The sequence below is a fragment of the Stegostoma tigrinum genome, chromosome 11, assembly GCF_030684315.1.
Source record: "Stegostoma tigrinum isolate sSteTig4 chromosome 11, sSteTig4.hap1, whole genome shotgun sequence".
Taxonomy (NCBI): Eukaryota; Metazoa; Chordata; class Chondrichthyes; order Orectolobiformes; family Stegostomatidae; genus Stegostoma; species Stegostoma tigrinum.
The window spans coordinates 18,151,759-18,178,358 of NC_081364.1; the positions used below are offsets into that span (position 1 = coordinate 18,151,759).

The 26,600-nt window shown below is 42.3% G+C and overlaps 1 protein-coding gene across 2 annotated transcripts; it reads left to right on the forward strand.

The window, feature by feature from the left end:
• On the forward strand, positions 1 to 26,108 carry LOC125460400 (uncharacterized). 2 transcript variants are annotated; one of them, XM_059649638.1, is made up of 7 exons: positions 1 to 48; positions 3,267 to 3,440; positions 5,103 to 5,233; positions 6,724 to 6,851; positions 16,356 to 16,415; positions 17,635 to 17,824; positions 25,910 to 26,108. In XM_059649638.1, exons 1-7 carry the CDS (start codon positions 21 to 23, stop codon positions 26,018 to 26,020), a joined length of 822 nt encoding a protein of 273 aa, XP_059505621.1. In that variant the 5' UTR covers positions 1 to 20; the 3' UTR covers positions 26,021 to 26,108. The 2 variants fall into 2 exon arrangements, with proteins under 2 accessions (XP_059505621.1, XP_059505622.1); XM_059649639.1 differs by lacking the exon at positions 3,267 to 3,440 and having other exon boundaries at positions 7 to 48.
• The last annotated feature ends 492 nt before the right edge of the window (positions 26,109 to 26,600 follow it).

Sequence of the window (26,600 nt, forward strand, 5' to 3'; positions counted from 1 at the left end):
GTCACGTGGCACAACACAGGATGCTCGCTGTGCGGGAGCCAGACTCGGGTAAGTATCAAACTCTGCAGAAACTTTCCCAAACTTTTCCAAAGTGCGCGCTAATCGACAGAAAGCGCTTGTCATAACAAAAAGCGCGCGTTAAGTTCAACCCCATAGGGACGGCAGATTTTGATTTTCTGATGGTTGTACTGGATACGCTGGTGGTGGCTGGGTTTTGATCTCGCTGTGCAACCGTGTGTCAGTTCCTAATCTGGTTCAAACCACTTCTGCAATACCTGTATCGAAACCAATGCTTGGAAATGACACCAGAGGGGAAAAACAGATTAAAAAAGCGATTGCCTCTTTCTTAACGAGTCATATTTTATCCACCGTTTTGACTAAAATCAGTTTCCCACTCTCAGACAGTAGGTCAGCTGAAGAGAGCTGGATACTAAACATAAAGTCAGAAATTGCTGAAGAAACTCAACAGGTCTGTAGAGAAAGAAACAGTGTTAATACTTTGAGTCCAGTCTCCCTCATAAAAATTGGGCATCCATAGAGAGCAACAATTTTGCCTGGCATTTTACAGCTCTTCAACAGCTTTAGATCAGAGCCATACTTGTAATTTTTGACATAGCAGGTGTTTAACATGGCAGTGCTGTTACCATTCACAACTTTCTCTGACCCAATCCTTAATTCTTTACTAGGAGTTTGGTCCCCACCATGTACTCTTAATTATAAATCCTGAGGGTTACGGATCCTGTAAGGGAAGACAGTTTTACTATGGAAGGGCAAAAGGTGCAGTCTTGGAGGGCCGAAGGACCTGTTCCTGTGCTGTGTTCTTCTTTGTTTGTTCCTCAAGTCCAAGCCTGATGAATGGGAACTGATCTATCGGCAAACACCATTCTACTGGCCAACCTATGGGGCACTTCCAGAATTTTTCATTTCCGCTTCCCTTCTTTCTTGTCTGCTTCCTTTCAAAGTGATTCTCACAGGTTAAGTGAGTGTCAACGTGGGCGATAGGGCATATCTAATATGGGGAAGTATGATGGTATCACTTGTCTGTAAAGAATAAAACATTTCCAGAATGATGAGAAACTGTGAAATGTTGGAGTTCAGAGGGATTTGGATGCCCTTGGGCATTGAACATACAAAGTTAATGTGTGGATTCAACAAGGAATCAGAAAGGCAACTATTGTGTGGACCTTTACTGCAGGTTTATGAAGCAAGAGAGAGGAAATGATTTTGCTTCCACTCTGGGCTTTAATCAGACCACAACATGAACACTGCATTTAGTTCCATATTTAAGAAAGGCTATATTCTGGGGGGAAAATCCTAGGTTAAACAGAGTTAGTTCTTGAGATGAGAAAGTTTTTCCATAAGCAGAGACTGAATTCATCAGACCTACATTTCTGGGAGTTTTGAAAAATGAGAGTTGATTTGTATGAAGTGTACAGGACACTGAGAGGGTTTGACAAGGTCAATACAGGCTGACATGGAGTGTCGTTTCAGAATAAAGAGTCAGACATTTCAGACTGAAGTGAGAAGAAAATTCTTCACTTGAGTTTGTGAGTTTTGGGAATGCTTTACTCCAGAATTGGGTGGAGGCTCAGTTTTTTATTAATATATTTGATACTGAGCATGATGGAGTTTTTGAACTTTTAAGACAATCTGGAGACACAGGAAGCAGACAAGAAAGAAGAGTTGAGCCTGAAGATGAATCATGATTTCAATGATTTGGTGCACTAGGCTTGAGGAGTTGACTGACCTACTCTAGTTCCTTTCTCTTATGATATTTTGCACAATCGTACGCATGTTCCTCTGCCACTTGGTCTTGGGACAATTTCATGATGGTCAGGAGTCCTCCAGTACCTCAACCATGTGACCATACGAGTAACATTTCAAAATGTTGCACGTCTTGATTTTGGAACTACTGGCTTGGTTCAGTTACAGCTAAGTAACCATGAACATATCGCGTAAGGTAACAAGTTATGATAATGTTAAATAAATGATTTCACTCAGGGGTCAATTTCAGCACCAATTTTTTAACTAGTGTATGACTTGACTGTAAGTGGATGTAGGAAGCACATCAATACTGAGCAGTATCTTTACACCCTGAAAACTTCCATTAATGACAGAAAAATCTTCCTGGTAGAATTCTTCATGAAACGGTGCCTTCAACTAAGTATCTTTCCTCATTCACTTGCACTATGATCGTATCTTTCATGAACTCACTGGGTGGTCCGTTTCTCAAACATCTCGTTTATTTAAGTGTTATCCTTTACTAGACTCTAGCCCACAAAAGAAAGACTGAAAACTGTTGAGAAAATCAAGGTATGAAATTACCGAATTATTAAACTTACTGATTTTGCCTGGGATCAAACACCTCTTTAATGTCATCTGCTGTCACCCTCTGCAGCATTGTGTTTGGGCTCACTCGCTGTACAGTAAGACTGGCTGATATTCTACTTCATACCAGTCTGGCCCTATGTTAGATACTTTGCATTGGTTGTTACCAGTTCTCTGAAATGTAATTGTTGACTCATATCTTTGTGCACATTTTTTTTCCTTCTTGAAAGTTTAATCATCAACCTGTGATATCAGATCACAATTGCTCCCTCTACAGCAAACTAGACCTGGACAGAATCTTTTGCACTCCCCTACTGCAAGATTCATGCCTCAGGGGTCATTTAATTAGGGAGGAGGGTGACATGTAACGGACCCAGCTGCCTTCCTTCCAGTATCCCAATGTGGTCTGTGAAGAGAAAATCCATATTAGACTCAATGAATGCTCATGGAAGAGCCTCATCTTCCTCCCATAGTGACAGGTTGGGAGTCTTGCCATGTGGGGAGCCTGACAAATAAACTCATTTGACACTCATAAGCACTCAGTGCCCGATGGAAGATAATGGCATCAGGGGTTTGGTAGGGGGAGAATCACTAAGAACCACTAAGAATATTCCTGGTGTGGTCTCACTAAAGCCCATTGTGATTGCAGGATCTGTTGTAATTGCTGCCAACCTCTCTCCTGTAACTACTATCCATGACCCTCCTCTGCCATCATTAACCAGTGGTCTGGGATCCAATGTTGATTCTATCCATCATGTAGATATTGTACCAGCAGCAGCTTTGTGGTGGCCCTGATGTTTCAATAGGGCTGATGGCTTTTGTTTCGCTCTCAGTGATGGGACTTCAAACCCTGGGGCCCTTGACAGGGCATTGGGTTAGATGTGAATGGCCTGTCAAATACTTGAGTGACATATGATATGCTGATTCTTCCCAGACAGAGATGATGCAGGGTTTGCAGCAGCATTCCAGCCAGGAGCCGAGACCCCTGTCACCTCGAGATTCTGGACTCACAGTGAACTCGGGACTTCTGGCTCAGAAACAAGGCAGCTCACCTAATGAACCACAATGCAATGCCTTCCCATTGTTGCCATTCAGGTGCAGTAGCAAAATAGGTGAATAGAATGTTAATTCATTCATGTTTATGATATTGACTGACAGAATGTCTCTTCCTGAGATGTAGGAGCCTGAGACTTGGGAGCAGGAATAGTCTATCTGCCCTTCAAGACTCATTTGCGTTCAAGAAAATCAGGGTTGATCTTGTGGTCTCAGCTCCACCCTTGTGTCTGCACTCCTATGTTTACCAAAGGCTCTATCCAATTCAGTCTTGGTATATACAAAGGTATCCAGTGTGGTCAATATTTTCTGATTCCTCTCACCTTCTATTGACAACTTGTTGGAATGATATATGCCATTATCTAATTGAATAGAGGAGCAGTCTAAATGTGGTGAATAGCCTATTTCTGCTCCTGTGTCTGGTGGTCTTATGGATAGCAGGTGTTCCTATATATCACCATATAATGTCCAATCTTGAAACTTGTCAACCAGGTCAAAATAACTCAAAACAATTCCACTTCAATGGCTACCTGCTGATATTGAAAGCAGGTGAGCTTGCTAAACGAGATTTTTTCAGGATGATTGAAGCAGAAACCATCTCTCTTCAGAAAGACTAGGAAACAGAAGCTCTGGAGTTTGCAGATGAAGATGTGTCAGATCTGACAATTTCTAAAGAGCTGCAATGTGCATTGTAGTGTCAAAAATGGTGAAATGTTTCATGCATTTTGTGCATTTGAAGGGTAAGTGTGAAACTTGATGACTTATGATTCACTAAAATGATTCCATGTTTCTTTATGATTTAAAATTGATTACAAGATGTGACATTTCTCGAAGTTGGTTTGCCATTTTCATCTTTTTATGATGTTGTGCAATGCTGCCATTTTTAAGATGGGCTGCTGTATTTGCCATATGGAATTTAGGCAAGAAAAGTTTGATGCTACTATTTCATAAAATTCCGATTGGTAGAATGTGTGAGATTGAATTGAAGTTCAGCTTCCACTGTATATGTACAGTAGTTACTGGGGCAATTGGTCCAATTATAGCCACAGTCTGTCCTTTTCTTATTGCCAGAATAGCCCGATCTATAATAGTCACACTCTGTCCTGGGACAGTCATGTCATGAATGTTGCTTGTAATATTGCAATCTATACATGTTTTAACTAATCCCCTACTATAAATTGCTCATAGTAATTTTGATGGTATGAATCCCTTATTAAGCTTAAAAAAGTGCCGAAATTCTGCACTGGCAGCTCAGCTGATGGAAAGTGCCAGGGCTCCTGTCTACCCACAGATCTTGACCATGAACTCCACCCCCAAGAATGGCAATGCAGCCATTTGCATGAATCCTAGCAATGTTCCCCATATTAAACCCAGGACATAATTTAAAAAGTCAGCTATTAAAAGACTAACTTTCATAAACTTAGCAATAAAATTAGGATTTTGAATATTTCAACCCTGGAGTTTGTTAGGATGAGCAGCTCCCAAAAAATAAAAAAAAGGTCAAGATTTTCTTTAAGAGGATTATAATGTAGTATGTTTGAACTGCAAAGCACTCTGAACTACAGCAAAATGGTGCATCTATGGGTAGCACAATCCAACTCCGAACCACCTTAGCCAGTGGTAAGTGGTTGCCGCTTGAATTTCTGTCAGCACAGTCTCTCCGGTGCACATATTAGTCACAAGTATTTGAGAAAATATATGAAATGGTTTCCCTTCTGCAGAAAGAATGCCATTGCCGTGCACACCTTTGACTGCAAGCGGGAGAATTAGCGGGACGTCAAGAATTTTCACGTCAACGCCATTATTACTTCCGAAAGTGAGTCAGGCTGTCATCCCACTTTCGGTCAACCAGGTAAGCAACTTGTTAGGAATATTTTGTTTTAAATCTATTCAACGAATCTCATAATTGACAAGGTCAGCATTTGTTGCCCATCCGTGTGAAGGAAGTGGTGAGCTGCTTGTTGAAGGCTGCACTCCATCTTGTTGTATGTGCATGTACATAGCATTTGGATATCCAGAGCTTTTGTCCAGTAACACTGAAGAAACAGTGACATAGTACCAGGGACAGGTAATACATCTGGCTCAGGCAGCATGTCCCATGAGTGAATCAAAACAAAATGTCTCAGTTAGGGATGATAAGTGACTTGGAGAAAAACATGAAGACAATAGTGTTTCCATGCGGCTACTGACCCTGTCCTTCTAGGTGAAAGAGGTCAAACATTTGGAAGGTGCTGTTAGTCCTTTTGACCTGATGCTGTGCATTTTATTACTGGAGAACATTGCAGCCATTATGCATTGATGGTGGAGGTAGCAAATGTTTAAAGGGGAGCATTTGGTATCAATCACTCTTACTGCTTTGTCTTGGATGCTATTGAACTTTGAAGTTGCTGGAGATGCACACATTCTGGAAGGTGGACAGCATTCACACTCCATTGTGCCTTATTGATGGTGGAAAGGCTTTGGGTAATCCAGACATGAGTTATTTCCCCCAACCTTGCTAGCCTGTGACCTGCTCTTATGGCACAGTATTTATATCGCTGTTCCTGTTATGTTTCTGATCAGCAGTGACTTTCAGGATATCAGAGGTAGAAGTTTTAACAAGGGTAAAGCTGTTGAATGTAAAAGAGAGATGATTTGGTTCACCAATGTTGCCGATTGCCCAGCATTTGTGTGGCACAAACAATGCTTACCATTTATCAGTTCAATGGATATGTAGTTGGATTCCCATCTGATACCAAGGTTCAGACAGTTGTCAGGGCAAAGGGTAAAGTTGTTGGTTAGGAATTAAGTTTATGGCAATGATCGCAATCATGGCTTCAGTTTTTCAAATACTGAAGGAAATTTCTATTGATCCAATACCGGTGTGTAAAGCATGACCATTCGACCATGCAGGACAAACCTTTAAACAGAATTAAGACGAAACCACTGAATGGAAAAATATTGTTTTTAAATTCCAAGTCAGAGCACTTAGGTTTATTTTCAAACTAGCAAACAGATGGAAGAAGTTGTTCAGATCCGTAGAGATACCAAACTGTCAATGTGTTCACTTTTCGATGATCATGTGCATATCAAGGAGAATATTTGTGAGTCTGTCTGTTTCAGTGTTAGGAGCTTGAGAAGAAAATAACTGAGTGTTAAATACCTTGTCAATTAAAAAGGAAGATTATGCTGGCATTAACTGCATTGGTTATAGGCCAGTGGATCAATGTTTACACATGGGAACTTTAGGGAGCTGCCCAATTATGTAGCTAATACGTATAAATGTGAACACTAGTCATAGAACCATTTGATCTGTTTTACGAGGAAACTCAGGACTGATTTGTGGTCTTTTCCTATTTAAAGTGTGGTCAACGCATTAATCCTCTACATCCACCGGGGGTGAAGCGACGGACAGTCAGCCTGGAAACCTTTGCAGCTCATCACCATAATCAACAAAGGGCTGTGGTGATGCGACAGAAGGAGTATAACAGGTATGAACCAGAAGCCACTGGAAGAGAGGCAAATCTTACTTACTTGATATTTTAAGTTTTTGATGAGATTGTACATTGGTTAAATCACAGAATGGTAACAGCACGAAGTCATTTGGGGTCATGTCAATGCTGGTTCTCTGCATGTACAAGATGGCTCTAATCACTGCCCCCAGCTTTTTCCTGTAGTCATCCAATATTTTCTCTTTAAATAATAATCCAATTCATCTTTGGATGCCAGATATGAACTTCTTCCACCATAGACAGTGTATTCCAGATCCTAGCCACTTGTTGCTTTCAAAGATGCTTCCTCCTGTTACCTTTGGCTCTTTCACCATTCACCAAGAATCAATGTGCTCTTACTCAGTCCTCTGCCTACGCGTACAGTTTTGCCTTACCTTCCCTGCTCGGGTCCCTGACAATTCTGAAAACCTTAATCAAATCTCCTGTCAATGTTTTCGCCAAGAAGAGTCCCAGCTTCTCTGATCTATCCAATCTAGTGTCTCAACCTGGAGCCATATCTTTTTTACATTCCCACTAAAGCCTCAATGGCTATGGGAATAAATCATGCCACATAGGGTAAAATTGGATAGATAATGACATGAAATAGTAAAACAAATATTAGCTATGAGATCCAATATTTCTGGGTCAGAACAGGTTATGAACATGACACCTCAATTTCCATTCCAAGGTACAGCACTCTAAGATGTATTCGTAGCTTGTACAAGGACAATAGGAACAACATTTCCAAATGTGAAGATGATGCCAAAATAGGAGACAAAGCAACTTATGTTTAGAATGCAGGAAGATTTGAGAGAAATCTGAGCCTAAAAATTATTGTTGGCAATGTTAATGAAACAACATTTAACATGATCATATGTTATTACAGAGGGATCTTGGTGTGCAGATACATAGATCCCTTAAAATGGCCACCCAAGTGGACAGGGTTGTTAAGAAAGCATATGGTGTTTTGGCTTTCATTAACAGGGGGATTGAGTTTAAGAGTCGTGAGATCTTGTTGCAGCTCTATAAAACTTTGGTTAGACCGCACTTGGAATACTGCGTCCAGTTCTGGGCGCCCTATTATAGGAAAGATGTGGATGCTTTGGAGAGGGTTCAGAGGAGGTTTACCAGGATGCTGCCTGGACTGGAGGGCTTATCTTATGAAGAGAGGTTGACTGAGCTCGGTCTCTTTTCATTGGAGAAAAGGAGGAGGAGAGGGGACCTAATTGAGGTATACAAGATAATGAGAGGCATAGATAGAGTTGATAGCCAGAGACTATTTCCCAGGGCAGAAATGGCTAGCACGAGGGGGCATAGTTTTAAGCTGGTTGGTGGAAAGTATAGAGGGGATGTCAGAGGCAGGTTCTTTACGCAGAGAGTTGTGAGAGCATGGAATGCGTTGCCAGCAGCAGTTGTGGAAGCAAGGTCATTGGGGTCATTTAAGAGACTGCTGGACATGTATATGGTCACAGAAATTTGAGGGTGCATACATGAGGATCAATGGTCGGCACAACATTGTGGGCTGAAGGGCCTGTTCTGTGCTGTACTGTTCTATGTTCTATGTTCTATGTTCTAATTTGGCTGCTATTATAATGGTGACACTAATGCTTTTATTATACATATGTAATACTTCTGACAAAATAGTAAACAGGAAATATGATATAAACCCTTGCTCTGCTAAAATCAGTAATTGTAATTCCTAGGTAAACTATTTTGGGTCACTTGGCAATTAGAGAGTCAATGCAATTCAACAGGTAAGGTAATTGCTATATGATTAACCAAGTATGACATGGCAACTTCAAACCACAATCTCATAGGCTAAACCAGGAAATTTGCTAATGGCATTCTCGAGCTCTGGCTCAGCTGGAGTTTGCAGTGCTAGGGAATGTCTTTAGTATGGAGCAGGCAGACAAAATCACAATATCAGATGCAGCTCTCAAACATGCTATACACACAAAAGCACATTATATCACCCAGGGGAGCTGTCCAAGTCGCTTCTGCTTGACCCTTGTCATTAGTTACAATAATACCCTAATTTATTCCATGAGCAGCAGGTCACATCAATATTTCATCTACACAAAAGACTGGCCATTTAATTCACAAGGGTCATGCCATTCTCTGTCATTTTTGACAATTTTCTAATTGATTACTAAGGGATGGAGCCTATGTTTCCCTAAGCAAGAAGTGAATCTGAAGAAAATTTGCCCAGAATTCCCGTTGTCTTAAAAGATCCAGAATACTTGCCCTCATGTGTACTTCTGTAGGCTAATACCCTACCACTCAGTTGGTATACTAATCATCGCGTAAGTGCCAGGTATACATTTGCATCAGGAGCAAGAACTCTTGGATTATGGAGTCACGTTGGCCCCTGACATGTGCCTTTTAAGAGGTAGACATTAGATCCATTCCTTATAAACCAATGAGGAAATTTTCAGCAATGACAGAAATTGGCACAACCCTTGTGACTTAAATGACCAGTGTTTAGTGTTAAATAACATACTGCTATAACCCGCAGGCCATGGAATAAAACATATTATGGTATTAGCATGAATAAGTCTGCAATGCAACGAACAACAAATTTCACTTGTATAGCACCTTTATCATGGAAAAATCCCAAGGAATTCGAAGTCATGCCAAGATACAGTAACCAGAGTACTGTCTCATTGCCAATAGGTGTACAATGAGCCAAAGAATGTATGAGAAATGCTAAAGATTATTGTAATCATTATAGATATCTTTATTGAGTTGTAGACATGATAGAAATATTAACAGAGAAAGAACATGAATAGGAAAGGAACTGCCAAATTGGCTGGCAAAATTCTAAAATTCAATTGCATTGCCCACAGCTCAAGAAGGTACGCAATGCCTTTAAATGAATCTCCAGTTCCGTTGCTAGGCTGCAGTTTCAGTAAAAAGAGTCTCTGAATGTCAACTGCCAACACGATCATTTTTAAGTGTTGGAGCTTTATGCAACAAAGTAGTTTCCTTTACAGAACATGTGCAGTAAAATAAACTTAATGAAAAATGAAACTCTGCTTCTATCAAACACTGGTGTTGATTCTACAAAATGCTGGGTATTGCCTGGCCTTGGTGTTGCTAGCAATAGAGCCTGGTAACTCTTATTGATAGTTTAAATTTTAATGTTCAAAATAAAAGTAAAAGCCTCTTGTTGTGAGACTGATTCTTTCCATAGGACAGATTTTCGAAATGTAATGTGCAATAGAACGGTTGGTAGCAGACTGGGCTTGGAGGATGAGTCATGTATTAGTAAAAAAGGCAAATTAGCAAGTCAAATGAGGCAGATATAGAGGTGTTTTTAATCTGCAGTGCAGAAGCATCAGGCATTTAGACCATTTTCATCATAAACAGGTGCAGTCATACTGGGTTTTGTAGATTCTCATATTTACAACATTTTGTCATGTTGAACAAGAACTATTTTTGACAGACAAATACTACAACTATGACAAAAAAATGCAGATATTTCATGAACATAATTCAAGGTTTCTATCATAATCTGGCTATTTTTGAAAACTGGTAAACCATTGCTAAACAATTTGTTCCTGATTGGTGCCTAGATCTATATCTGTTGTAAGACCCTCCAGATATTGTCTCCTGTGACAACTATAAATCTTTGAATATGATATGCTCCCTTGCAATACTGGCAGGGTTAACACATGCACAATAAGAACGTTCCAGCAGTGTTAACAGATGCAATGTAATACATGACAGACTCAGGTCTTTGTAGTGGCCAAACCCCTTGTGTCAGTCATATTTTAAGGGTAACCTTCTTCTAAGTCAAAAGGTTCTGGGCTCAAAAGGAGCCACTTCTGAAACTTAAGCCCAAAATTTAGGCAAATATTGGAGTCCTGATCAATATTTATTCTCAACCTATGTCACTAAAAAAGATTATCTAGTTTACTGGAACATTATCATGTTTCCATTTATGGAACTTGCCTTGCGCAAGTCAGCTGTATGCTTTACAACAATATAACCATTTGAATTAAGAACAGGCATGTCATTTGGTGCTTAAGTCTGTTTCACCGTTTGCTAACATCATTACCGACCCGATTGTGGCCTCAACTCTACTCTTCTGCCTATCTTCCCAATCCTTTGTCTATCAAAAATCTATCTAACACAGCCCTAAAAATATTCGATGACCCCACCTCTGCTGCTGTGAGAGAATTCCACAGATCCTGAAAGGAAAAAAAATCTTTCCTTGTCTCTGTCAGAAATGAGAGATCTATTTTTAAACAGTGCCCCCTAATTTTACTGTCCCCCAGAAAGGAAAATATTCACTCAATATCCAACTTGTCAAGTCCCAATGCAAGTTTTTCTTTTTGAGGGTGCACCTCTAGTGGCAGGATTAGAATGCGGATCCCCAGGGACATATACCTGGGTCTCTGGGTTACAAGTCCAGCGTCAATGCCACTATAGGCCATCACGTTTTATGCATCTTTGGAGTCAGTTTGTTCAGTTGGCTGGATGGTTGATTTCCAATACAGTGTGACACCAACAGTGTATGTTCAATTCTCACACCAGTCGAGGTTACCCTGAAGGACTCTCCTTCACAACCTCCCCACCACCTCATATTAAGTGGTAATCCTTGGGTTAAATAAACCCTTTCTCTAATGAGAGTGGGGCTGTGTTTACTTCTTACACCTTGTATCATGTATTATCCTTGGGCATCCTAATTATCATATGACTACAAGTTACCCAAAACTATCACAGTATTTCATAATACTTGACAAAGCACAAAACATTCTACCGTGATCTCATTCTTCACAAGATTAATCTGTTCTTCCATGTTGCAAATTTCACAATGATCATGTTTAAAACACCACAAATCTATCGGTTTATGGTGATTATTGTTTTCTAACATTATAAGAGTTTACATTCCATATGTGGTCAATCCCCTTTATGACTTTAAACAGGTATCCACTCTATCCATTTATTTCATTTCATTCCAGGTTAAACAACTTCCCACTTTACACATATTGTAGTGGTCATGTCCTCCTCGGTGATTTTAAACAGGTGCTAGTTGTGGGTTACGTATGTCTCAACCGTCTTCACTGCTACACTTTGTTTATCTATTAATATCTACATCCATATTTTCTTCATCCTCCAAATAATTGTTATATCAGCATTAATTCTTTCTTCCAGTTGCAGCACAACATTTTCACTGTTCATACCTGTCTTTCCCTGGTGATTCTGTGTTTGCCAACCTGATCTCAAATAGTGCCCAGTTTCTGAGATTTGTGCCAAGCCCTGATATCTACATGCAAAAACTCCAAACTTAATGTTTTGTAACCATTGTCTGTTTACTTAACACATCTTTTCAGTTTTCTTGGTATTTTTCACTTTTGACCTTGGTCATCAATGAAATGATAAATGTTGTAGGCTTATTTGCATCCAGTTATTTTCACACATAGATATAATAGCCAGATGTTTTGCACATTCAAGTCAAACAGCTGAGTGATAGTGATAATAGGAATGCAGATACTGGAGAATCCGAGGTAACAAGGTGTAGAGCTAGATGAACACAGCAGGCCAAGCAGCATCTCCAGAGCAGGAAAGCTGATGTTTCGGGCAGTGGACAATGTTAAACTGATTGTGTCTTGTTGAAAAATGAGACATACATTGCAGACCCTACTGAGAAGGGCACATAGAAATGTAAGAATTGGCACTGAAGTTGCACTGAAGTGATGAGTGACTGTCTCAGGCTCCACGATAAGGACAAACAAGTATTAAAGCAAAACTGAAGAGCACAATGAGTAAACACTCTGAGTGAGCAGGAGTGCCATCTTGTGTACTTCTCTCAATCTGCAAATGCATGAATGCACAGTACCCAGTTTGCAGCATTAAAGCCTAGATACGCACAGTGTGCTGATATTCTAGTTGACAAGTACAAGCTTCTCCACCCATTGAATTCCAGATCTCAATGAGGTTATAATTAAATGGCGTTCATATTTCTCCACAGGTGGCAAACACAAAACAATTTTACATTTAAGAATAACAATTGACCTTCTCCTTAAATTGCCGATAGTGATTCTACATTGATGTAGAGTCCAGGATTTTAATCTTGCAATTATGAAGAAATGGTAATATATGTTCAAGCTAGGATTCTGGTTTTCTTGGAAAGGAACTGGCAAGTGAAGACATGTCTGCGGTACTGCTGCCCTTATCCTTCTTTGTGGATGAAGCTGTAGGGCTGGGAGGTTCTAGCAACTAAAGATAGATTCGTAGAAGATATGGTGCAGAAGGCGGCCTGACTGCCTGTCATGTCAGTGCTGGCTGTCTCTCGAGTTAATCAGCTAGTCCCATTTCTCCACCTTTTCACTGCAGCCATGCAACTTGTATTTTTTTTTTGAATGATTATTCCAATTTGTTTACATGTCTTGAATGAATCTGCCTGCATCATACATTCAGGGAGGAAACTCTACATCCCACTGTTCATGTATTTAAAAAAAAGTATTTCTTCACGTCATCTCTGGTTCTTATCTTAAATCAGTGCCCTCTTGTCCTCTGCCTTCCCTCAAACGAAAATAGTTGCCCACTATCTACTCTGCCTGAACCCCTGATGGTTTTGAGTGCCACTACCAAATCTCCTCTCAAGTTTCCCTCTGTGTGGATGGCAATCCCAATTTCTCCGATCTATCTACATAACTGAATTCCTTAAGCTGTGGAACCATGCTTGACAATCCTTCCTGCCTTCATATCTTTCTTAAAAGTGTATTGCCCAGAACACAATATTCCAGTTAAGGTTGGCCCAGTGACTTATAAAGGTTTGTCATCACTTCATTGCTTTCTACATTATTCTTATTTTTGGTTTATAATTATAAATAGGTGACTTGGTGCAGTGCATTCTGCAAATATCAGATACTGCTCCCACAATGCACTAACATCGGATACAAAATCCAAAGGCAATCTAATTAACTTGGTGTGAGTAGTGTTGAGCTTTATTAACGTACAATGTTGCACCCTTCCAAGCATATGGCACACATTCCATTATACACCTGGATTGAATCATTAAAAGGATTGAGAGCCATTAAGGGTGAGGGAGTGATCCACAGTTTACAAAGTATTCAGGCTCAACTTGCATATTGCCCACAAATAGGTGCTTTTTGACATGTTAACAACTCCTGTAATCTATCAAATTACTGCGTTGATAGAAGACAGAGGGTGGAAATTGGCTTGGTTAAATGCATTCTGCAAGGCATAACTGGAGTAATTTTCTACATTGTCAAATTAAATGTCTGTCTGAAAATTGTACTGGAATGGGTTTCCAGCACCACAGCTGAATTGTTGTCAACACCCAGCACTTTTGCTTCACTCAACATATTCAGGACCTTCTGAATGTTACAATAAGTGAAGTAATTTTGGTGAATATTGGCATCTATGCTGGCAGGGAGCTCAGAAGTAGACAACTCATGATGGTCCACTGATCACTTTTTATTTAAATGGCTAGCAAACATTTCAGCTTTGTGTCTTGCATTCATGCTTTTGAATCGCAGCAAGTTAATAATAAACCAAAAGAAAAACAAATGCTGGAAATCAGAAACAGAAATTGCTGGAAAAAAAGCTCAGCAGGTCTGGCAGCATCTGTAGAGAGAAATCAGGGTTAACATTTTGTTTCCAGTGACTCTTCTTCAGAACTGTTCTGAGGAGGAGAAACTGCACCCAAAACGTTAACTCTGATTTCTCTCTACAGATGCTGCCAGAATGGCCAAGTTCCTTTCAGCAATTTCTGTTTTTGTTACAGTAAGTTAATATACAATAGATATTGAGGGAGGCAAATGAAATGTAGGCATTTATTGCTAAAGGAATAGAGTACAAAGTAGGGAAGAGTTGGAGGTTTACAAGGCATTAGCAAGACCGCACCTCAAGTCCTCTTACTTAACAAGGAATGTGGTTATATCGGAGGCAGCTCTTAGGAGGTTCACATGACTGATTCCAGAGATGAGGAGATTGTTCAATGAAGAGAGTGAGAGCTATTGAGGACTATACTCACTCGGGATTAGAAGAATGAGAGAAGATCTGAGATATATCAGATATAAAAGGGAATTGATAATGCAGACATAGACAGGATGTGTCATCATGCAAATGGAGTTTAATGCGGAGAAGTGTGAGGTGATTCACTTTGGTAGGAGTAACGGGAATACAGAGTACTGGACTAATGGTAAGATTCTTGGTAGTGTGGATGAGCAGAGAGATCTCGTGTCCATGTGCACAGATCCCTGAAAGTTGCCACCCAGGTTGATAGGGTTGTTAAGAAGGCGTACGGTATGTTAGGTTTTATTGGCAGAGGGAGAGTGTTTCGGAGCCATGAGGTCATGTTCAGCTGTACAAAACTCTGGTGCGGCCGCACTTGGAGTATTGCGTACAGTTCTGGTCGCCACGTTATAGGAAGGATGTGGAAGCACTTCTAAAGGATGCCGAGGAGATTTACCAGGATGTTGCCTGGTCTGGAAGTAAAGTCCTATGAGGAAAGGCTGAGGGACTTGAGGCTGTTTTTGTTAGAGAGAAGGAGGTTAAGAGGTGACTTAATAGACATGCAAGATGATCAGAGGATTAGATAGGGTGGACAGTGAGGGCCTTATTCCTCAGATGGTGATAGCACGAAGGGACTTAGCTTTAAATTGAGGGGTGATAGATATAGGACAGATGTCAGAGGTAGATTCTTTACTCAGAGAGTAGTAAGGGCGTGGAATGCACTGCCTGCAACAGTAGTAGACTCACCAACTTTAAGAGCATTTAAATGGTCACTGGATAAACATATGGATGATAATGGAATAGTGTAGGTTAGATGGGCTTCAGATTGGTTTCACAGGGTGGCGTAACATTGAGGGCCGAAGGGCCTATGCTGCGCTGTAATGTTCTATAATCTAGGATAAGGGGTAGTAGATTTAAAACAGAAATGAGAAATTATTTCTCTCAAAGAGCTGAGAATCTGTGGAATTCACTACTCCAAAATGCAATGGATGCTGGGTCTTTGATTACATTTAAGGGACAGATGCATTTTTGTTTAGAAAACAGTTAAAGGGTTGTGGACAATGAGCAGGAAAGTGGAGTTGAGGCCAAGATGAGATCAGCCATGATAGTATCAAATGGTGGAGCAGGCTCGATGGGCTGAATTGCCTAGCCTTGTTTCTCATGTTCAACTCTTCCCTGTTTGAGAATAGGGATACTTCAACTTTCCACTCCTGTAAGTTACTTGATTTCTACTATCATTCTTGACTACAGTAACTGAATTTTGGTCCAATTTCATTTGATGTGGAATTATTCATTGGGTTTATAAACTTCTTTCCCTCTGCTAACCAAACAGTGAACTGGGGTATTTTTCATTGGTTGGTTCAACGACTTGGCATCCCATTTTAAGAAATGCACGATACCTTCACTGCTCCTCCATAATCCCAATGAACCAGGATTTATCTACTTTGTACATCTGACATTTTGGTGCTATTAGACTATCACCTTGAAGACTATTAACTGACTATTGCTTTTCAGGTATCACCAGAGTTGGCAGCGTCCATTTTATGGATCTATAGCTGAGAAGGAGGAATATAGGTAAGGGAACATGCAAGAGTTACTACCAACCAGTCTGTAGGGTTTTTATGTTTAAATTTTCATTGGTTTGTATGTGGTAATATGAACATACAGAGACTCAAAATGTATGGTGTTGAGGAATCTTTCATCTGCCTAATCATCACAAGTTTTCTGATACCCTTATATAAAAAAGTTTGAGTCAGAAGATAGGAGTTCATGTCCCAATCCAAAGACTGACGTGGATAATCTATCTTGAAGCTTCAGAACCCTTGTGGACACTGACACTCACCCTCTATTCAGGCTGACACAAACAATCACTACAGAAGTAGTACAATTCCTTATGTAATGGCCAACATTTATCATGTAACTATCACAACAGATACCTGGTCATGCCTTCATTACCTGATAATGGGGTCTTTCTGTGCACAAGCTAGCTCTGATATTTTTCCACGTGACAGTAAATATACTTCAGAAGTAATTGATTCTTCATGAAAAGTTATGGGGCCATCATAAAGCAATGTAAGTTATTTTCCTACTTCTGAAAACTCAGGCCAGTTGATTCTGCATGTGCTCACTACCAGCCCCACACATATGACCTAATATCCAACCTACATCTGTTTGGTTACTTTAATCTGAAGCTTTTGAAAGCTGCTGTATCAAGGTGAATCATAGAATGTCTAGAGTGTGAAAACAGGCCCTTCAGCCCAACAAGCCCACACCAACCCTCAGAACACCCACCCAAACCCATCCCCTTATAACCCACCTAATCTACACATCCCTGAACACTACAGGCAATTTAGCATGGCCAATTCACCTAACCCGCACGTTTGGACCGTGGGAGCAAACCAAAGCATCCAGTGGAAACCTGCGCAGACATGGGGAGAATGTGCAAGTTCCACACAGACAGTTGTGCGAGGATGGAATTGAACCCGGTCCCTGGCACTGTGAGGCAGCAGTGCTAACCACTGTGCCGCCCAAAGTTTTGACCAAATGAGAAATCAAAATGTATATATAGTTTCTCAGTGCATCTATCATTCAAAGACCCCCAGGGGCTCATTAAATGGAAGAGGCCATTTGGGATACTCTGCAAAATGGGGGATTAAGCATGCTAAATGCTGCTTATTCATTTTGAATTTAAAGACATTTTTATTTTTGTGGGCAAGTGTACATCAGCGAACCTGCTGCAGCATCATTCAGTCACTAATTAGGAGCTTATGAAGTCTGTGTTTGGCTGCTCCAGGCGTGAGATCAGGCAGCTGTTAAAATGGCAGATGAACCAGCAGTGGGAGTCTCAGCGCTATGCCCTGTTCAATCGGGCCAAAGAGGGAGAAGCAGCACGTGAGGCAGAAAGACAAGCAACCCTTCAGGATTTGGAAAAGCAGAGCACACGTTCCCGTTTTCTTCAAGCGTTCCGGGATGAAAACAAAAAGGTGAGATAGTCAGGTAAAAAATAATTTATCCCCTTTGGAGGGAACAGTGGCCTTCACTGCCACTATACAGATGGTTACGTTCAGGGGACGGAAAGGGAACAAGCAGACAGTGCAGGGATCCCCTGTAGCCATTCCCCTCAACAATAAATATACCGTTTTGGATACTGTTGGGGGGGAATGACTTAGCAGGGGAAAGCAGTGGGGCACAGGTCTCTGGCACAGAGTCTGTCCCTGCTGCTCAGAAGGGAAGGGGGAAGAGGAGCAGAGCAGTAGTCATTGGGGACTCCATAGTGAGGGGAACAGATAGGAGGTTCTGTGGGGACGAGAGAGACTCACAGTTGGTGTGTTGCCTCCCAGGTGCAAGGGTGCGTGATGTCTCTGATCGTGTTTTTGGGATCCTTAAAGGGGGAGGGGGAGCAGCCCCAAGTCGTGGTCCACATTGGTACCAACGACATAGGTAGGAAGAGAGACGGGGATTTAAGGCAGAAATTCAGGGAGCTAGGATGGAAGCTGAGAGCTAGTACAAACAGAGTTGTTGTCTCTGGTTTGTTGCCCATGCCACGTGCTGGTGAGGCGAGGAATAGGGAGAGAGAGGAGTTGAACACGTGGCTACAGGGATGGTGCAGGAGGGAGGGTTTTGGATTCTTGGATAATTGGGGCTCTTTCTGGGGTAGGTGGGACCTCTACAAGCAAGATGGTCTTCACCTGAACCAGAGGGGTACCGATATCCTGGGGGGGAAATTTGCTAAGGCTATTCGGGTGGGTTTAAACTAATTCAGCAGGGGGATGGGCACCAAAATTGTAGTTCGAGTATAGAAAAGGTTGAGAGTAGGGAGGTCCGAGATAAAGTTTCAGGGACGCAAGATGGCACCGGCAAGCAAGAAGTTGGTTTGAAGTGGGTCTACTTCAACGCCAGGAGCGTCCGGAATAAGGTGGGTGAACTTGCAGCATGAGTTGGTACCTGGGACTTCGATGTTGTGGCCATTTCGGAGACATGGATAGAGCAGGGACAGGAATGGTTGTTGCAGGTTCCGGGATTTAGATGTTTCAGTAAGAACAGAGAAGATGGTAAAAAACGTGGGGCGGGGGGGGAGGGAGGGAAAGGTGTGGCATTGTTGGTCAAGGACAGTATTACAGTTGCAGAAAGGATGTTTGGGGACTCGTCAACTGAGGTAGTATGGGCTGAGGTAAAAAACAGGAAAGGAGAGGTCACCCTGTTGGGAGTTTTCTATAGGCCCCTGAATAGTTCCAGAGATGTAGAGGAAAGGATAGCAAAGATGATTCGCGATAGGAGTGAGAGAGACAGGGTAGTTGTCATGGGAGACTTCAACTTTCCAAATATTGACTGGGAACACTATAGTTCGAATACTATAGATGGGTCAGTTTTTGTCCAGTGTGTGCAGGAAGGCTTCCTGACATAGTATGTAGATAGGCCAACAAGGGCCGAAGACACATTAGATTTGGTACTGGGTAATGAGCCTGGCCAGGTGTTAGATTTGGAAGTAGGTGAGCACTTTGGTGATAGCAATCACAATTCTGTTATGTTTACTTTAGTGATGGAAAGGGATAGGTGTATACCACTGGGCAAGAGTTATAGCTGGGGGAAAGGCAATTACGATGAGATTAGGAAAGATTTAGGGAGCATAGGATAGAGAAGGAAACTGCAGGGGATGGGCACATTAGTAATGTGGAGTTTATTCAAGGAAAAGCTCCTGTGCGTCCTAGATAAGTATGTACCTGTCAGGCAGGGAGGAAGCTGCAGAGCGTGGGAGCCGTGGTTTACGAAGGAGGTGGAATCTCTGGTCAAGAGGAAGAAGGCGGCTTATGTTAGGATGAGATGTGAAGGCTCAGTTAGGGTGCTTGAGGGCTACAAGGTAGCCAGGAAAGACCTAAAGAGAGAGCTCAGAAGAGCCAGGAGGAAACATGAGAAGTTGTTGGCGGACAGGATCAGGGTAAACCCTAAGGCTTTCTATAGGTATTTAAGGAATAAAAGAATGACGAAAGTAAGATTAGGGCCAATCAAGGATAGTACTGGTAAGTTGTGTGTGGAGTCAGAGGAGATAGGGGAAGCGCTAAATGAATATTTTTCAACAGTATTCACTCTAGAAAACGACAATGTTGTCGAGGAGAATACTTAGATACAGGCTACTAGGCTAGGTGGGATTGAGGTTCACAAGGAAGAGGTATTAGAAATCCTACAGAGGGTGAAGATAGATAAATCCCCTGGGCCGGATGGCATTTATCCTAGGATCCTCTGGGAAGCCAGGGAGGAGATTGCCAAGCCTTTGGCATTGATCTTTAACTCATCATTGTCTACAGGAATAGTGCCAGATGACTGGAAGATAGCAAATATGGTTCCCCTGTTCAAGAAGGGGAGTAGAGACAACCCTGGTAATTATAGACCAGTGAGCCTTACCTCAGTTGTTGGTAAAGTGCTGGAAAAGGTTATAAGGGATAGGATTTATAATCATCTAGAAAAGAATAAATTGGTTAGGGATAGTCAGCACGGTTTTGTGAAGGGAAGTTCGTGCCTCACAAACCTTATTGAGTTCTTTGAGAGTGTGACCAAACAGGTAGATGAGTGTAAACCGGTTGATGTGGTGTATATGGATTTCAGCAAGGCGTTCGCTAAGGTTCCCCACAGTAGGCTGTTGTACAAAATGCAGAGGAATGGAATTGTGGGAGATATAGCAGGTTGGATTGGAAATTGGCTTGCTGAAAGAAAGCAAAGGGTGGTAGAACATAGAACACAGAACAGTACAGCACAGAACGGGCCCTTCAGCCCACAATGTTGTGCCGACCATTGATCCTCATGTATGCACCCTCAAATTTATGTGACCATATGCATGTCCAGCAGTCTCTTAAATGTCCCCAATGACCTTGCTTCCACAACTGCTGCTGGCAACGCATTCCATGCTCTCACAACTCTGTGTAAAGAACCCGCCTCTGACATCCCCTCTATACTTTCCTCCAACCAGCTTAAAACTATGACCCCTCGTGTTAGCCATTTCTGCCCTGGGAAATAGTCTCTGGCTATCAACTCTATCTATGCCTCTCATTATCTTGTATACCTCAATTAGGTCCCTTCTCCTCCTCCTTTTCTCCAATGAAAAAAGTCCAAGCTCAGTCAACCTCTCTTCATAAGATAAGCCCTCCAGTCCAGGCAGCATCCTGGTAAACCTCCTCTGAACCCTCTCCAAAGCATCCACATCTTTTCTATAATAGGGCGACCAGAACTGGACGCAGTATTCCAAGTGCGGTCTAACCAAAGTTTTATAGAGCTGCAACAAGATCTCACGACTCTTAAACTCAATCCCCCTGCTAATGAAAGCCAAAACACCATATGCTTTCTTAACAACCCTGTCCACTTGGGTAGAAATGTTAAGGGATCTATGTATCGACACACCAAGATCCCTCTGTTCCTCCACACTGCCAAGAATCCTATCCTTAATCCTGTACTCAGCTTTCAAATTCGACCTTCCAAAATGCATCACCTCACGTTTATCCAAGTTGAACTCCATCTGCCACCTCTCAGCCCATCTCTGCATCCTGTCAATGTTCCGCTGCAGCCTACAACAGCCCTCTATACTGTCAACGACACCTCCAACCTCTGTGTCGTCTGCAAACTTGCTGACCCATCCTTCAATCCCCTCATCCAAGTCATTAATAAAAATTACAAACAGGAGAAGACCAAGGACAGAGCCCTGTGGAACACCACTCACCACTGACTTCCAGGCAGAATATTTTCCTTCTACTACCACTCGCTGCCTTCTGTTGGCCAGCCAATTCTGTATCCAGACAGCTAAGTTCCCCTGTATCCCATTCCTCCTGACCTTCTGAATGAGGCTACCATGGGGAACCTTATCAAATGCCTTAGTGAAGTCCATATACGCCACATCCACAGCTCGATCCTCATCAACTTTTCTAGTCACATCCTCAAAGAACTCGATAAGGTTTGTGAGGCATGACCTGCCCCTCACAAAGCAGTGTTGACTGCATTTGATCAAGCCATGCTCTTCCAGATGGTCATAAATCCTATCCCTCAGAATCCTTTCTAACACCTTGCAGACGACAGACGTGAGACTTACTGGTCTGTAATTGCCGGGGATTTCCCTATTTCCTTTCTTGAAGAGAGGAATTATATTTGCCTCTCTCCAGTCCTCAGGTACGACTCCAGTGGCAAGCGAGGATGCAAAGATCCTCGCAAGTGGCGAAGCAATTGCATTTCTTGCTTCCTAAAGCAGCCGAGGACAAATCTAGTCCGGGCCTGGCGACTTGTCAATCTTAATGTTTGACAAAATTTTCAGCACATCAGCTTCCTCTATCTCTATCCATTCCAGCATGCACACCTGCTCTTCAAAGGTTTCATTCACTACAAAGTTCGTTTCTTTCGTAAAGACAGAAGCAAAAAACTCATTTAGGACTTCCCCTACCTCCTCAGACTCCACACACAAGTTCCCTATGCTATCCCTGATCGGCCCTACTCTTTCTTTGACTATTCTCTTATTCCTCACGTAAGTGTAAAATGCCTTTGTGTTTTCCCTAATTCGTTCTGCCAAGCCTTTCTCGTGCCCTCTCCTGGCTCTCCTGAGACCATTTTTGAGCTCCTTCCTTGCCTGCGTGTAATCCTCTCTAGCTGAACTTGACCCTAGCTTCCTCCACCTTATGTAAGCTACCTTCTTCCTTTTCACAAGAAGCTCCACCACTCTCGTCATCCAAGGTTCCTTTATCTTACCCCTTCTTGCCTGTCTCAGAGGGACATATTTACTCATCACTCGCAACAACTGTTCCTTAAACCGTCTCCACATGTCTATAGTGCCCTTACCATGGAACAATTGCTCCCAGTCCATGCTTCCTAACTCATGTCTAATCGTGTCATAGTTTCCTCTTCTCCAATTAAATATCCTCCCATTTTGCCTAATCCTCTCCTTCTCCATAGCTATGTAGAATGTGAGGCAGTTATGGTCACTATCACCAAAATGCTCTCCCACCACAAGATCTGATACATGCCCCAGCTTGTTTCCGAGCAACAAGTCTAGAATGGCCTCTCCCCTCGTCGGCCTGTCAACGTACTGCGTTAGGAAACCCTCCTGAACACACCTTACAAAAACAGCTCCATTCAAATCTTCTGCTCGAAGGAGGTTCCAATCAATATTAGGAAAGGTAAAGTCACCCATTACAACAACCCTACTACGTCCACACTTTTCCAAAATCTGCCGACCTATGCTTTCTTCAATCTCCCTGCTGCTATTGGGGGGCCTGTAGTAAACCCCTAACGAGGTGACTGCTCCCTTGCTGTTCCTAATTCCCACCCATACTGACTCAGTAGGCAGATCTTCCTCGACAATGGAAGCTTCTGTAGCTGTGATACCCTCTCTGATTAGTAGTGCTACACCCCCTCCTCTTTGTCCCCCTCCCTATTCTTTTTAAATGTTCTAAACCCTGGAACATCCGGCGACCATTCCTGCCCATGAGAAACCCATGTCTCTGTTATGGCCACAACATCATAGCACCAGGTACTGATCCATGCTCTAAGTTCATCACTTTTATTCCTGATACTCCTTGCGTTAAAGCAAACTCACTTTAACTGATCCCTTAGTTCCTTCCCAGGAAAATCCTTCCCACTAGCTGGTCTACCTCTTGCTACTGCCTCACCTGCATCAACTCTCACCTCCGGTATACAGCTCAGGTTCCCACCCCCCTGCCATACTAGTTTAAACCCTCTCGAACTACTCGAGCAAACCTTCCACCCAGGACATTGGTCCCCTTCCAGTTCAGATGCAACCCGTCCTTCTTGTACAGGTCCCACCTTCCCCAGAAGGCATCCCAATTATCTAATATCTGAAGCCCTCCCTCCTACACCAGCTGCGTAGCCACGTGTTAAGCTGCGCCCGCTCCCTGTTCCTCGCCTCGCTATCTCGTGGCACCGGTAGTAAACTAGAGAACACTACTCTGTTCGTCCTGCTTTGCAGCTTCCATCCTAACTCCCTGAAATCACTTTTTATATCCTCAATCCTATTTCTGGCTGTATCTTTAGTGCCGATATGTAACATGATTTCTGGCTGTTCACCGTCCCCCTTTTAGAACCTTATACACCCGATCGGAGACATCCCAGACCCTGGCACAAAGGAGGCAATATACCATCCGGGAATCCCGATCCTGACCACAAAATCTCCTGTTGATTCCCCAAACTATCGAGTCCCCTACCACGAGTACTTTTCTATTCTGCCCCCTTCCCTTCTTTGCCACAGTGTCAGGCTCAGTGCCAGAGAACTGACTACTGGTAGTTGATGGGAAATGTTCATCCTGGAAACCAGTTACTAGTGGTGTACTGCAAGGGTCGGTGTTGGGTCCACTGCTGTTTGTCATTTTTATAAATGACCTGGATAAGGGTGTAGAAGGATGGGTTAGTAAATTTGCAGATGACACTAAGGTCAGTGGAGTTGTGGACAGTGACGAAGGATGCTGTAGGTTGCAGAGAGACATAGATAAGCTGCAGAGCTGGCTTGAGAGGTGGCAAATGGAGTTTAATGCAGACAAGTGTGAGGTGATACACTTTGGTAGGAGTAACCAGAAGGCAAAGTACTGGGCTAATGGTAAGATTCTTGATAGTGTAGATGAGCAGGGAGATCTCTGTGTCCATGTACACAGTTCCTTGAAAGTTGCCACCCAGGTTGATAGGGCTGTTACGAAGGCATACAGTGTTTTAGCTTTTATTAATAGAGGGATCGAGTTCTGGAACCAAGAGGTTATGCTGCAGCTGTACAAAACTCTGGTGCGGCCGCACTTGGAGTATTGCGTACAGTTCTGGTCACCGCATTATAAGAAGGATGTGGAAGCTTTGGAAAGGGTGCAGAGGAGATTTACGAGGATGTTGCCTGGTCTGGAGGGAAGGTCTTACGAGGAAGGGCTGAGGGACTTGAGGCTGTTTTCATTAGAAAGAAGAAAGTTGAGAGGTGACTTAATTGAAACATATAAAATAATCAGAGGGTTAGATAGGGTGGATAGGGAGAGCCTTTTTCCTAGGATGGCGAGCACGAGGGGGCATAGAACATAACAGCACAGTACAGGCCCTTCGGCCCTCGATGTTGTGCCGACCTGTCATACCGATCTCAAGCCCATCTAACCTACACTATTCCATGTATGTCCATATGCTTATCCAATGACGCCTTAAATGTACCCAAAGTTGGCGAATCTACTACCGTTGCAGGCAAAGCTTTCCATTCCCTTACTACTCTCTGAGTAAAGAAACTTCCTCTGACATCTGTCCTGTATCTTTCACCCCTCAAAAACTTTAGGTACATTTAAGTCGTCATTGGATAAGCATATAGAACATAGAACATAGAACATTACAGCACAGTACAGGCCCTTCGGCCCTCAATGTTGTGCCGAACTGTCATACCGATCTCAAGCCCATCTAACCTACACTATTCCATGTACGTCCATATGCTTATCCAATGACATCTTAAATGTACCCAAAGTTGGCGAATCTACTACCATTGCAGGAAAAGCGTTCCATTCCCTTACTACTCTCTGAGTAAAGAAACTACCTCTGACATCTGTCCTATATCTTTCACCCCTCAATTTAAAGCTATGCCCCCTCGTGCTCGCCGTCACCATCCTAGGAAAAAGGCTCTGCCTATCCACCCTATCTAACCCTCTGATTATTTTATATGTTTCCATTAAGTCACCTCTCAACCTTCTTCTCTCTAATGAAAACAGCCTCAAGTCCCTCAGCCTTTCCTCGTAAGACCTTCACTCCATACCAGGCAACATCCTAGTAAATCTCCTCTAGATGGACTTCAGATTGGTATGACAGGTCGGCACAACATCGAGGGCTGAAGGGCCTGTACTGTGCTGTTATGTTCTATACAAAACTAATATTTTCTGGAGGTAAATGCCAATGTTGCTTTAGATATGTTTCTTTTAAGTTATACATTCAATGGAAAAATAGCCAGAAGATTTCAAACCGTGATCAGAGATTTCGGAAATTTAGTCTCAAAACAGAACTCGTGCCTGGCAGTATACAAATGTCAATTTAAGTATATAAATCTATCTTTCTTCTTTTTGTCAATTTCCTCTCAGCTGATGGAAATTCAGTGGAAGGAGAAGAGATTAGCAAAGTCCCTGGATTCTCTACGAGAGCGTGAGCTGCTACAATATAACCCAATCAACTGGAGCTGTACACTGAAATAGATTCTCAGCCCTCAATTTAACTGTGTCACTCACAACAAAAAAAAGACACAAGTTGTGATGTTTTCTCAATAAAGATTAATTTTACACATTTTGCAATTGCTTCACTGTGAGACAAAATGGCTCATTTGGAACACGGCTCATTTCTAGCCCCACTCTTGGGTTTTAGCACAAAATTAGGGCTGAGTTCCAGTAGAATACAGAGGGACTGCTACACTGTCAAAGGCGCTCAGAAGGCTGTAAAAGAGAAGAACACACAACACTATTTCAAGAAGAGGCAGGAGGGTTTTCATGGTCTCCTGGTCAAAATTTTATAATCTCTGAGGAAGCCTAAAAACGAAATGACCTCCAAATTTTACTTCTTGTAACATCAACATGAATCAGAACCAACAGAGATAAGCGTGAAAGTTAGGGAATCATAGACCAGTGAGCTTTACATCAGAGGTGGGTAAGTTGTTAGAGGGGATTCTGACAGACAGGATTTATATGCATTTGGAAAGGCAAGGACATATTTGGGATAGTCAGCATGGCTTTGTGTGTGGGAAATGGTGTTTCACTAACTTGACTGTTTTTTGAAGAGGCG

What these genes read in the sequence shown, in the direction of transcription:
- LOC125460400 (XM_059649638.1), top strand. Translation starts at nt 21, where the DNA reads ATGCTCGCTGTGCGGGAGCCAGACTCGG. An exon ending in TGTGCGGGAGCCAGACTCGG is followed by an intron (nt 49 to 3,266) that starts GTAAGTATCAAA and finishes CTTCCCAGACAG; the next exon opens with AGATGATGCAGGGTTTGCAG. An exon ending in CAGGTGCAGTAGCAAAATAG is followed by an intron (nt 3,441 to 5,102) that starts GTGAATAGAATG and finishes TCCCTTCTGCAG; the next exon opens with AAAGAATGCCATTGCCGTGC.